Genomic DNA, 12,500 nt, shown 5'->3' with positions numbered 1-12,500 from the left:
AGAGAGAGAGAGAGAGAGAGAGAGAGAGACGATAACACATTTTCTTTGAAACCCCACGAATTTCATTAATCTGATGATAAAACACATTTCGAGATGTTAGACATGTTCATTCCCATTGCACGACCCAGCACTGGCATTATTCTGCTCATTTCCATCTGTCTGCACTAATGGAACGGCTAAAACAAAATACAATTAACCTGGATCGCCGCTTGTATATAAAAATAATTGAAAATGCACTAAGCAATTCCCTGGCTCGATGTTATCTTTACAATATACATACACAGAATCATTAACAAATTAACTAGTTCTGGTCACAAAACGCCCCAAGGGTCGGCGTCGTTCAGTGCACGATTTAGTGCGCTTATTCGGTCTTTTTCTCAGTTTCTCCTTCCCCTTGCATATTGCCCCCCCCCCTTTCCTCTGAATCGGTTGCTTGGCTGAGCTTCGCCTCCACATGATCTTCCTTTGCAACACCGAATCTGCATCAGACGGTCACTGATGTACATTTACTCGTCACTCACTCACTCACTCACTCATTCACACACGCACGTACTCACTCACGCACGTACTCACTCACGCACGCACTCACTCATTCACACACGCACGTACACACTCACGCACGTACTCACTCACTCTCTTAATTCTGGGTAATCCGCAACAAAGTAGTTGGGCTAAAAGGAACGCACGCACAGACAGACAAACAGAGACGGACACACACGTATACTCCCTCTCTCACTCCCATACTTACTTCCACTTTCACTTTCTCTCTCTCTCTCTCTCTCTCTCTCTCTCTCTCTCTCTCTCTCTCTCTCTCTCTCTCTCTCTCTCTCTCTCTCTCTCTCTCTTAAATTTTCCAAAACATTTCGCTCAACCGTGTGTGCGCGCCTGGACGTTATATCATCATAAATAATAAACCCATTCAAAGAGTGAGCGAAAGAGAAGAGGAAAAAAACGAAGAAAAAGATAAAAGGGGGAGAAGGCACACAATGCTGAGAAGCAAGAGAAAAATAAATCCAATTGAGAACGAAAGCTCCTGCCAGCCAAGCCGATTCGCGAGACTAGTCCCTTTGACGGAATTCGGGGGCAGGAAGGGAAGGAGGGAAGGAGGGAAAAGAAGGAGGGAAGAGAAGGAGGGAGGGAGGGAGGGAGGGAGGGAGGGAGGGAGGGAGGGAGGGAGGGAGGGAGGGGAGGGGGGAAGGAGGGAAGGGAGGGAGGAGGGAGGGAAGGAAGGAAGGAAGGAGGGAGGGAGAGAGATAGGGAAGACAGGAGGGAGGGAAGGAGGGAGGGAAGGAGGGAGGGAAGGAGGGAGGGAAGGAGGGAGGGGAGGAAGGGCCTTAAAGCAAAAAAGACGCGGCTAGTTTAAACTCTTAAGTACTTTTTCTGAGAGATCGTGAAAGGTATTGGTCTCTGGTTCCGCCTCCCGCCTACTCCCTTCCCCTCCCTTTACAGAATTACACCTTTTGGCGATGTTAGGGAGAGGGGGGGAGGGGGGGGATTTGCAAGGAGCGAAGCAGGGCATCAGAGATTTGTTTACAATAGAGGACTTCCGTCGTTTTGCACATATAATACACAAGAGGAAAGAAAAACACGTACGTATCCACACAACCAAGCATGCACAAACACACACGAGTAACTCATTTCACATTTCTTTTAAATTTTAATAAACACTGACTGATATACATGTTCTCAATGATAATTCATCCATATATATCTGAAGGATAAAAAGCCACTATGACTCATGATGAACCACCGGTTTAAGTTCAATAATAAGTTATTTATCAAGGGCCGATATCAATCAACCTCATTTTTTATATTGATTTATCCAATCTCTATCAGAGTATAACATTATAACATCAAAATATAATCATCAATTTTATTAATAAAACAGCCAATATCCTATAATTCTTTAATGTCAGACTTTTATTTCTAAAAAAGATATATTCATATTTTTTCAACAGCTGTTCCTACATGTTTATTCCATTTTCTGAACGCCATTAAAAAATAATCAAGACTCTTTAGCCAAGTCTCCTTCCAGACAACTCCCTAAAAAACGAAGGTCATTATTACCTTGAATGAAGTTTGTCGGCCAAGTTCACTCATCTCTTCTCCGTTGACCACCGCCGTTGCCATGGTAACAGGTGACGCCGGCTTTCTACGACTCCAACAGCGGGAGTTTAACTGCTGTCAACACTCAGGAGCAACACTTGACGGCTCAATTATTTCCCCCTTTTTTCTAAGGTCTTTACAAGGTCTCTTGGAACCACAAGGGATACATGTAGATTATTGTTCCAAATAGTTTCTTTCTTATCTGTAATTTTCTATTATCTGAATTCGGAAAAGAAGACACACTTCATGAAAACGATGGATAGACGCTTTCTCTTCCAAGATTTTGTTACAGGTCACCTATTTTTCAAGGCAAAATATATGTATTCGACCAAAAAAACATCTTACATGCACGAAAACGATTAATTTTTGGCCACAAGAGAAGAAAACATGTGATTGATCTTCCTCATCTGACGATCCGAAAGAATACAAATAACTCTGGAATTACTCCTTTTTTTCACGCCGGTCTGAAAGGACCTCTAAACGCCCATTTTGTGGTCTACTCCCAAGCGCTATTTCTATAGAGAGAAGCCTCCCCAAGGGAACCGAACGGAATCGAAGTGAACTGATGTGAACCCAGGAAAACCCGTGACCTTTGAGTACGGTTTTGAAAACGAATCTACTGGTAATACATATATGTCCATTTATATTGTGCATAGCGTATGTCAAGCAAACACGGAATGCATAACAAAAGGTAAGAGGTATTTCCTTATACGCTAATCATGTTACCAAAAATTAAATATAACTGACGATTCGTCCTCCGGACACTGACATCTTTCGCTGCTTGCACCTCTCCTGCCACGACCGCTGGGGGGGGCGTCGTCCCGTGGCAGGCGGAGGGCACGGTGAAGCGGCTCTCCTAAGGTGAGTTAGGAACTTGCTCGAGAACGCCAGGTGACTGACTAAGGGATGGGGGAGAGGCGTGGCAAGCGTTAGGATGGATTTAAGGTCGGGTCGCCTAGGATAGAGCTAAGTGGGTGGGCGGGTGGGTTTGTAGGTGGGTGGGTGGGCGGGTGGGCTTGCGGGTGAGTGGGTGGGCTTTCTGGTGGGCGGCCGGCTGGAAGGTGTTGGGAGAACTGGCTCCAGCAACGCTCTTAGCTGCACTGCGCCACCTCGCCTCCTTCCCTCTCCCCCACCGAAGCGCCACGCCCCTCGCAGGCTGCCTACGTTGATTCAAAGTTTCCTCCTCTCGGAACATCGACCATAACATCATTCCTACTACCACCCCCCTTTTTCTCCTATCCCCTCCTCCAACATCCCCTCTCCCCTTCCCCTTCCCTTCAGCCTTCCTCTCCCATGCCCCCTTTATCCTCATCCCACCCAGCGAACACCTAAACTAATGGCAATCTTTCTTCGCAAACAGAAACAAATAAAATCGTTCCCAACCGCATTACTCCATCCTATCCATCCCCTACCCTGTCATGCCCTGGATCAACCGCTGTCAGTCACTCGTCAGTCAAAACGAACGCGTGACGATCGGTCATAGGAGTCACAAGTCACAAAAGTTCTAAGTCGTATGAACAACTGCAGTCATAACTATTAATAACAGTCTCAATAATAATAAGAAATGCAATAGTAACAACAGTCCCAATAGAAATAACAATCCCAATAGTAGTACCAGTCTCAATAGTAATACCAGTCCCAAAAGTAATACCAGTCCAAACGATCGTTGCGGTTCGAGCGGTCCTAACGACCATAACTCCCATCATTAAAAAGAACGCGGTCTAAATCCTCTTAGTGCGCCGCTTCGAATCGCAGGGTATCTATCACTTGATCCGCGGAAATGATACCGGCAGTCGGCACGAGCGAAGCTGCATTTTTCTTTTTTTATTAATTATCATAATCATCATTCAAACCAAGTCTCGTACGCAGTATTTAAACATGTCGGCGACCATATGAAATAAATGGTGTTTAAAAAAAAGGATTTAAATCTAACACAAATAACGCTCATATATATACACACTATTCTTCTAATCAACACTATATCGCTATGATTAATACATAATACCACCACGACCGCCGACAACAGTAGTCGCGAGCACTAACAAACAAACAGTACGCGGTCCCTTACACCCTAAAGAAGCACACTCGATCCATAACACTTGACCACATACCGCCGCTTCCACGATACACTCACCGGACGAGAGCATCTCCCTCAATCGTCCCCATTCATGCCAGCGCAACCTTAAAATTAACGTCAGGGAAGGGAGGACGAGTGGGGGTCGGGAGTGGGTGGGGGGAGTAGTAGTAGAGTTTGGGGAAGAATCGAGGCGGGAAGGAAGGAAATGTGTACTTTATATGTTTATGTATATGTATTTGTATATTCATATGTATATGTATGCTCATGTATATACAAATATAAATATACCAAATAAATCTGTGTGTGTGTGAAAAGAAGCATAGGGAGGCACTGATCATGCTCTGCATCGAAGCATCCAACCAATGTGAAAAAATCCACTTAGCCCCAAAGACAGTTAAAGGGGCTTCATTAAAACTCCACCGACCCCCTCCTTCCCACTCCGGCGCCCCCTCTGACTAGGATCATTTATTCGCTGAGAGCAAACACGACCTTGTATTCGGGGAATAATTTTCTATGCGCGGAGTAATCTTGTTTCTTTTTATGTCTTTCAATTGTTTTTTTCTTCTTCCTCTTCCCTTAAAAAGAACATTCAACAACCCGGCGATGAGCACTCTCAGTCAAACACACACTTAGCGCCAAAAGCAAAACTCGCGCTGAACTGCGACATAAAATTTGGAGATGAATAAATCCTTGTGTAACCTGCTTATGGCATAAAAGCATCTGGTCCATAGTCGCATTCACGGTTATATGCACTCATGCGCACGCGCACGCGCACGTACACACACACACACACACACACACACACACACACACACACACACACACACACACACACACACACAGACACACATCCATACATACACACACACATACATCCATACATACACATACACACAAAAAAAAAATGTCGATAGTCCAATAGTCCATCAAAAGTGCATTACAGCTCTAAAAATCCGGAATGTTTTAACGTTGATATATACAGCATTTTCCCCCCAAAAGCCATTTCCTCGCTGGCATCATAAACGAAGCGCAACAGAGTACAAAGATGTGTATACATGAGATGAATAAATTCACCGGTCTGATTCGTCCCTAGACATTCACTTCTGCAATGGTCGGAGCTGGGATTGGGGGAGGGGTAAAGGGGGAGGGCTAGGGAAGGGTTAGGGATGGAAGGACGTCCGGAAGAGAGGGATGGGGAGGGAGACGGAGAAGGGGTATGCGGAGGGAAAATTGGGAGGGGGGGAGAGGAGGAGGGGGGGAGAGGAGGAGGAGGGGGAGAGGAGGAGGAGGGGGAGAAGAGGAGGAGGGGGAGAGGAGGAGGAGGGGAGAGGAGGAGGAGGGGGGAGAGGAGGAGGAGGAGGAGGAGGAGGAGGAGGAGGAGGAGGAGGAGGAGGAGGAGGAGGAGGAGGAGGAGGAGGAGGAGGAGGAGGAGGAGGAGGAGGAGGAGGAGGGAGGAGGAGGAGGAGGAGAAGGGGAATAAAAGGAAGGACAGTGGAGCGGAGGGGAAGTACGCATCCACACGTATTGTGTGTGACTCCTAAACTTCGATTTGTAAAGCAGCAGAAGCCTTAGTAACGTTTGGCGACATTTTCCCTCACGTTGTTACAAGTGTGTTTCTCTGCCTTTCCACGTATCCTTTCATCTCGGAGTCAAATACATTCACAACACTCGATCGTAAGTTTCTCCAAGAAGAGGAGATACAGACAGATACTCGATAACAAGATAAGATAACAAGGAAGAAGGTACACGCTGTCTTTAGCATATACATGTATATTTGTGTGAGTGTGAGTGTGATTGTGAGTGTGAGTGTGAGTGTGAGTGTGAGTGTGAGTGTGTGTGAGTGTGTGTGCGTGTGAGTGTGTGCGCGTGTGTGTGTGCATGCATGTGTGTGTGTTGGAGGGGGGGGGGCAAGTGTCATTCTCAGGGAAGTAAATTGCAAATTGTTCATCCACTGTGGCCGAGTTGGCTAAGCGTTGCTTGGCCTTGGAGCCTGCCAGTGTTTAGTCACTTAATTTTTTGTGTTGTTTCTTTGTTTGTTGTTTTGCTTTCATTCTAAGTGTTTTTTCTTCTTGCTCTCTCCACACGCTAACCGCACATGTTGCTATCTCGCCGACTGCCACTGAATCTGAGTTGTCACCCTCTCCCTCATCGACTCTCTCTGCATTTCTCACTCATCCTCTCGTCCTCCACGACCTCATATCTCCTCGTCCTCCTCACCTTATCCCTGCCCTCCCCTCTCCTCATCCTCATCCTCCAACCCACGAATTCACAACTCTTGCCTCCTCGCCTCCAGAACCGCTTCATCGGGACCCATCAGGCCTCCTCTCTTCCCTCATAATCGAGGCCTCCCTGGACTAACCTCATAACCGGCAAAGCTTCCCCCGCGTCACCGCTCCCCGCCCGCGCTGTGCAACCTCGTACAACCTCGGAAGGCAAGATCAGGCCACGCCAATGCCCGTCCTCCATGAAACGCACGGCCTCAATCATTCATTCCGCAATTACTTTTGCCCATTTCGCCCACCTCCGCCTCGCCGCCCTGCTATTCTTGGAAACCAGGCATAATCTAAAGGCGGGCGCCTCACACCGAGGGAGGGTGGGAGGGGGAGAGGAGGGAGGACGGTGGAAGGAGTTGAGAAATGGGGGAGGGGGAAGGGGAAGGGGAAAGGGGAGGGAAAGTGGAGCATCCCATTCTCTCAAGACGTGATTTGGGCGGCCATCATCCCCCCTCCCCTATTTCCCTTCCCCGCCCTAGTAAACCAACCTCTTCTCTCCTCTCTCCTCTCCCCCCCCCCCTCTCATTCTCTCGCTCGCTTATTCCCTCCTTCCATCGCCTTCCAGGGGCTTTTTTAAGGGACTTCTGCTGCCGCCCCTGCGCCCTTCGCGTCGAGGGTCGACTGATCCCGTCCCGAAAGCCCTTGCGAGAAGCCCCGAGTGTTTTCGCTAAGCGCCTGGCATAATTAGCGCCGCCCAGCGAGCCTTAGCCAAACAACTCCGAGCGTATTCACCGCCGCACCCGCAATTATCCGCACTCCTGCTGCTGCTGCTCCTTCTCCTCCTCCCCCTCCTCCTCGTGCGCCTGAAACGCCACTGATCACGGCCATCTTGATGGAGACGAAGTAGGCGTCAGGATGATGAGGACCCAAGGGGGGGGGAGAAGGGGGGAGGGGGGGAGGGAGAGATGGAGGGGAGGGAGGGATGGAGGGGAGGGAAGGGGAAAGGGGAGGAGAGGGGAAAGGGGAGGGGAGGGGAAAGAGGGTGGGACGGGCTGGGAGGGAAGGGCCGGAGAGAGGAGCGTGGATGTGAGGGTGAAGCGGTAACAGCACGCATGGGACCCATCATGGAGGGGCCGAGCGCCCTCACCCATTCTTTACCAGAAGGTCAAGTGTCAACAGCGGTGGCACCCCAAGCCCTAGTAATTCCATAACGCCGGCACTGATCGCCGCTGCAAATCCCGCTTACTGTCGCACTCATCCCGTCCCCGAAAAGAATCTCGACGGGGGCACTGATCGCCACTGCAATGTCTTCACCGCGGCACTGATCACCGCCACAAAGACCCAACTGCACACACCGCCCCACGCCCTCCGCCGCAAATGCCCCTCATCATCACGAGGCGACGAGTAATGACTACAATACCTGAACTCTAGAGGGGATTCAGAGAGAGAGAGAGAGAGAGAGAGAGAGAGAGAGAGAGAGAGAGAGAGAGAGAGAGAGAGAGAGAGAGAGAGAGAGAGAGAGAGAGAGAGAGAGAGAATCCCAGGGGAACAAATTAATCGCCACGCGTTTTCAATTGAGATGGAAATGGAAGAAGGGGAAAACGATAAAAAAGGATAAGCGATAAATGGGAAAGATAATGAGAAGGACGCAAAGACGAAAAGAAAATGGAAAGGAAAAGAGGAAGAGATTCGGAGAAAGGGAGAGGGAAAGTGGGGACAGAAAAAAGGGATATGGAAGGGCGAGGAAGGGATATGGAAGAAACAAAGTAGGAAAAATAAAAGAAAAAAAGAGGGCATGGGATAAAAGAAAGAAACAAAACGTGATAAAAAAAAAAGCAGAGTAAAAATAAATAAAAACCCAGAAAACTCGGGGAAAAAGAGAGCGTGTGACACTTCGGACAGGCGATCAACAAAGGTGTAAACGAAAAGCAAACGGAAAAGAAAAGAAAGGAGTAAAAAGATGTAGAAAGGGGGAGAAAGTAGAGTTAAAAAAAAAAAAAAAAAATAGGGGTAATAATTTCGAGGAGGAAAGGAAAGCCATTGATCTCGACGAGCAAGCTGGCTTTGGAAAGAGGGAGGAAAGAGAGATGATAACGAGCAAAGGAAGGGACCAGAAAGAAAGAGTACGGTGATACAAAGAGATAGATTAAGAGAAGAAAAGAGTATAGGAGAGAGGTAGAAAGAGAGGTAGAGAGAGAGAGAGAGAGAGAGAGAGAGAGAGAAAGAGAGAGAGAGAGAGAGAGAGAGAGAGAGAGAGAGAGAGAGAGAGAGAGAGAGAGAAAGAGAGAGAGAGAGAGAGAGAGAGAGAGAGAGAGAGAGAGAGAGAGAGAGAGAGAGAGAGAGAGAGAGAGAGAGAGAGAGAGAAAGGCACAGACAGGAAAGAGGAGATCCATATACAATGCATGCAAGCGGAAACCTGTCAGGGCAGGAAAAGGGCACACACGCGGACAAACAGGATAACCCCCCCCCCACGCACACACATTCCCCCCCCCCCTACTCCCCCGTGACACAACTCAAAGAAAGAAAAGGAATTAACATTATCCGCGGACTCTAAAAAAGCGTTCGAAAGTTGAAGAAAAGTGAATAAGATCTCTGAGAAAACGGAGAGGACTTCTTCCACCGACATGCGGAGAAATGAAACCTCGGAAACCCCGACATCCATTCTTTCTCTTCATTGTAATGGCAGCCTTGGTGGGAGGGGGGGGGGGGAGAAGTACGGGACGAGGTTAAGGAGGGACAGGGGTGGGATACGGGAGGGGCTGGGGAAGGGGAAGGGAAGATGAGGGGGCTAAGGAAGGGGCGGGGAAGTGATAGGGAGGGAAGGGAGGGGCGGGGGAGGAGAGGGCAAGATGTTGGGACAGGGGGAGAGCAGGAGGGAACGAAACATGAGGAAGGAGGAAGGGAGGACTTGCGGTAGAAGATAAGGAAAGAAAACGTAAAAGAAATGCCAGTCCGAATTACTTCTGCAATAGCTTGAAGGAAAAAAAAACATAGTTACGTAACACAGGTAATAAAAAAACTAAAACTAAAAAAAAACACGGCAAATATAAACAACACCAAAAATACTGCTTCCACGTCACCGGCCAAACCAACAGACGCCACCGCCAATGATATAAACAAAATCAAAGCGCCGCGACACTGTGCCCCTGCCCCAATAGCAGCATCCTTCGTCAAGATCCGGTGTAAAGACTCCGAAATGGACATCATAAGCCTCCCGAAAGCTCCAAGATTTGCGGCAAGGACGACGCACACTAACAAATCTACACGATTGCGGTGACGAACGACCCGAAGTGCTCACGCACCGACATTCAGTGACGGAAGCAGATAAACAAACAGGGAGCTAGATAAACGCAGGTACAAACACAGGCAGAAAAACAACAGCAGACAGACAAACACACAGAAACAAACAGAAGTATATGCAAAAGTAATTATTTCCTTGTAGCAGTACCAACGGGCATCTCTCACCAAACACAATTCAATATTACAAAAAGAAAAAAAAAGAAAGACAAGTCAAAGCTACGCGTTGTTCCATTACGTCATCAACGCACCTTTTTTGCCTTCCATTAGCATACACGGTCCCTGGAGCTCTATGGACCTCCGTTTGCGGAATTTGGTCCCCTTCCAAGTAAGTCCCTTCAAAAGGCTTGCACGGCCGTTAACGCAATCCCCCGCCATTTGGCCTATCTCGACAACGACCTCCTCCTCTCCCCCCCCCCTCCTCCTCTTCCTACTCCTTAGACTGCTCCTCATCCTCAGATTCATCCTTATCATTATCCTTATCCTTCTATTTCTCCAGCCCCTTCACCCCATTTCACCTCTCTCCCTCCTCCTCTTTCTCTTTTTCATCCTCTTCCTCATATCCATCCTCCTCTTCCTCTTGACGCTCCCCCTACTCCTACTCTTACCCCACCTCTTCCTTCTACTCCACTCTTCTTGACCCCAGTGCAAGGACCGCGGAGCAAGTGGGAGGAGGGCGAGATGGTAGGCGAGGGGGGTAGGCGGGAGAATATTAGGAGGTTGAGGAGGAGGAGGAGGAGGAGGAGGAGGAGGAGGAGGAGGAGGAGGAGGAGGAGGAGGAGGAGGAGGAGGGGAGGGGAGGAGGAGGAGGGAGGGGGGAGGAGGAGGAGGAGGAGGAGGAGGAGGAGGAGGAGGAGGAGGAGGAGGAGGAGGAGGAGGAGGAGGAGGAGGAGGAGGAGGAGGAGGAGGTTGAGGAGGAGGAGGAGGAGGAGGAGGAGGTTGAGGAGGAGGAGGAGGAGGAGGTTGAGGAGGAGGAGGAGGAGGAGGAGGAAGAAGAGATGGAGGTGGAGGAGGAGGGCAAAGGGAAGTGGCTGCGAGTAGGGTGGGTGGGAGATAGAGCAATCAAGTTGGAAGGGGGAGAGGCTAAAAGGAGGAGGAGGGAAACTGGGGGTGGGTGATCTTTGGAGAGACAATCGATTCAAGGCTTTCACATTATCACAAAGATCGACGACGTATGTATGGTGATGTCGTCCGTAAAGGCGATAAGACTGGGCGAACATGGCCTCCGGAGCCACGGCCAAAAAGGGCGTTAATGCTTCGTTGGCTCCCTACTATCGGGCTCCTTTCTCTCTCTCTTTCTTTCCCTGCTTCGTTCTCGCTCTCGCTCTCCCTCTTCCTTTCCCTCTCCCTCTCTCTTTCCTGTGGAGCTGGAAAGACCTGACTACAAGACAGTGGTAAAGAATGTGCATGACGTCAAGCGCGCCCGTTAGTAGGACGGGGGAAGGGGAAGGGGAAGGGGGACGGGGAGGGGGAAGGGGAAGGGGCAAGACGGGGGAAGGGGAGGGGAAAGGAGGAGGAGGAGGAGGAGGAGGAGGAGAAAGAGCAATATAATGAAGAGGAACAGAAGGAAGAGGAAAAGCACAACAAGCGGGAAAAGCGTAGAAACAAAAAGCATAATACCAGCCGAAGGAGAAGCAACCCTATTTCTCTACCTCTCCCTCTCTTGACCCAACCCCAATCCCCTATCCCCCATCCCCAAGACCAAGACCGAAAAACGGAAAAATACCTTTATTTTTCCTTCACAGTAAAAAGGCATCTCCTAAAAAAGCTATATCCAAAAATACTCGACATAAAAAAGACAAGAAAAAAAGAAACTTCTCATCAATATCCGCGACCCTGGAGAGCATCCGGCCAGGTGTCATATTCATGTTCCGCTCCAGGTCTTTCCCGTTCGCTCTGTCTGTCTGTCTGTCTGTCTGTCTGTCTGTTTACACTCCCCTCATGCCGCACTCTTCTATCCATTCGCTATCCTTATATCCCTCCCTTATCCTACATGCTTCCCCGCCGTACATCCTTTCCCCCTTCATCCTTCGGTAAGCTTCAAAATCCTTTCTCGGAATTCCTAGGCCGGAGTCCCCTCCCTTCGCTATTGAAATCTTCGAAACACCAAATAGATATAAAATATATTACATATATGTGCTTCTTTTGTGTGTATCGGCATATGTATTGAGTTTGTGAGTGTCTGCGGGTGTAGTTGCACGTGTGCGTGTGTCCAACCCAGCCTGCCCCCGCATTTAGAAGATTTTCGCAACGAGCAGGGTGACCCCGCACAGCCGATTCCGAGTATTCCATGTCCCGCCCATCAGCTGCGAGCGCCTCTCCCCCGCTGGCCCGGCCTCATAAAGATCTGCTTCGGCCGCCGCGAGATGCGAGCCGATGCCGCGTCCATGTGAGGCTGAGGTCAGGCCAGGGGAAGGATCCAGGCGCTCACTTATTGGGGACACGTGCCTGACCTGGAACGTACTTCTCAACCTTCTCTTTCTCTCTATATCTATCTTTTTTACTCTCTGTCTCTTTCTCTTCGTATCTCGCTACATTGGTCTCAATTTCTCTCTCTATGTATGTGTTTGTGTTTCGCTCTCTCTCTTTTTTCTTTTTTTAGCATCTTCTATTTCTTTCTCATTTTTTCACAACTTCCCCTTGTCACTTCTCTTCTTCCTTTCTCCGATCTCATCTCTCGTTACCCCCTTTCTCCTTTCGTATATCTCCTCTCTCTCTCTCTCTCTCCATTCTCCTCTCTCCTACCTTCCTTCGACCTACCTACTCTCACCTAATATCCTAACGTACAAACCCCGAGTTTGTATATG

At 48.9% G+C, this 12,500-nt stretch overlaps 1 protein-coding gene across 22 annotated transcripts in view; it reads right to left on the bottom strand.

The window, feature by feature from the left end:
• The window catches only part of LOC122248773 (adenosylhomocysteinase-like 1), a 234,930-nt gene that overhangs the window by 45,131 nt on the left and 177,299 nt on the right, over positions 1-12,500 (bottom strand). For 9 of the 22 annotated variants that reach the window (XM_086556498.1, XM_086556453.1, XM_086556484.1 and 6 more), the window contains exon 2: positions 2,068-2,325. The exons of the other annotated variants lie outside the window; for them this stretch is intronic. In XM_086556498.1, the coding sequence (XP_086412624.1) occupies positions 2,068-2,130 (63 nt within the window). In that variant the 5' untranslated portion in view covers positions 2,131-2,325. The remainder of the gene's footprint in view (positions 1-2,067; positions 2,326-12,500) is intronic. 22 annotated transcript variants of the gene reach the window in all.

Source organism: Penaeus japonicus, unplaced genomic scaffold (assembly GCF_977035675.1).
Source record: "Penaeus japonicus unplaced genomic scaffold, GWHDUDI00000001_assembly GWHDUDI00000003, whole genome shotgun sequence".
In the NCBI taxonomy this organism is placed as follows: Eukaryota; Metazoa; Arthropoda; class Malacostraca; order Decapoda; family Penaeidae; genus Penaeus; species Penaeus japonicus.
Note: the sequence above shows the minus strand (reverse complement) of the source record. Positions and strands in the feature narration are given on the sequence as shown.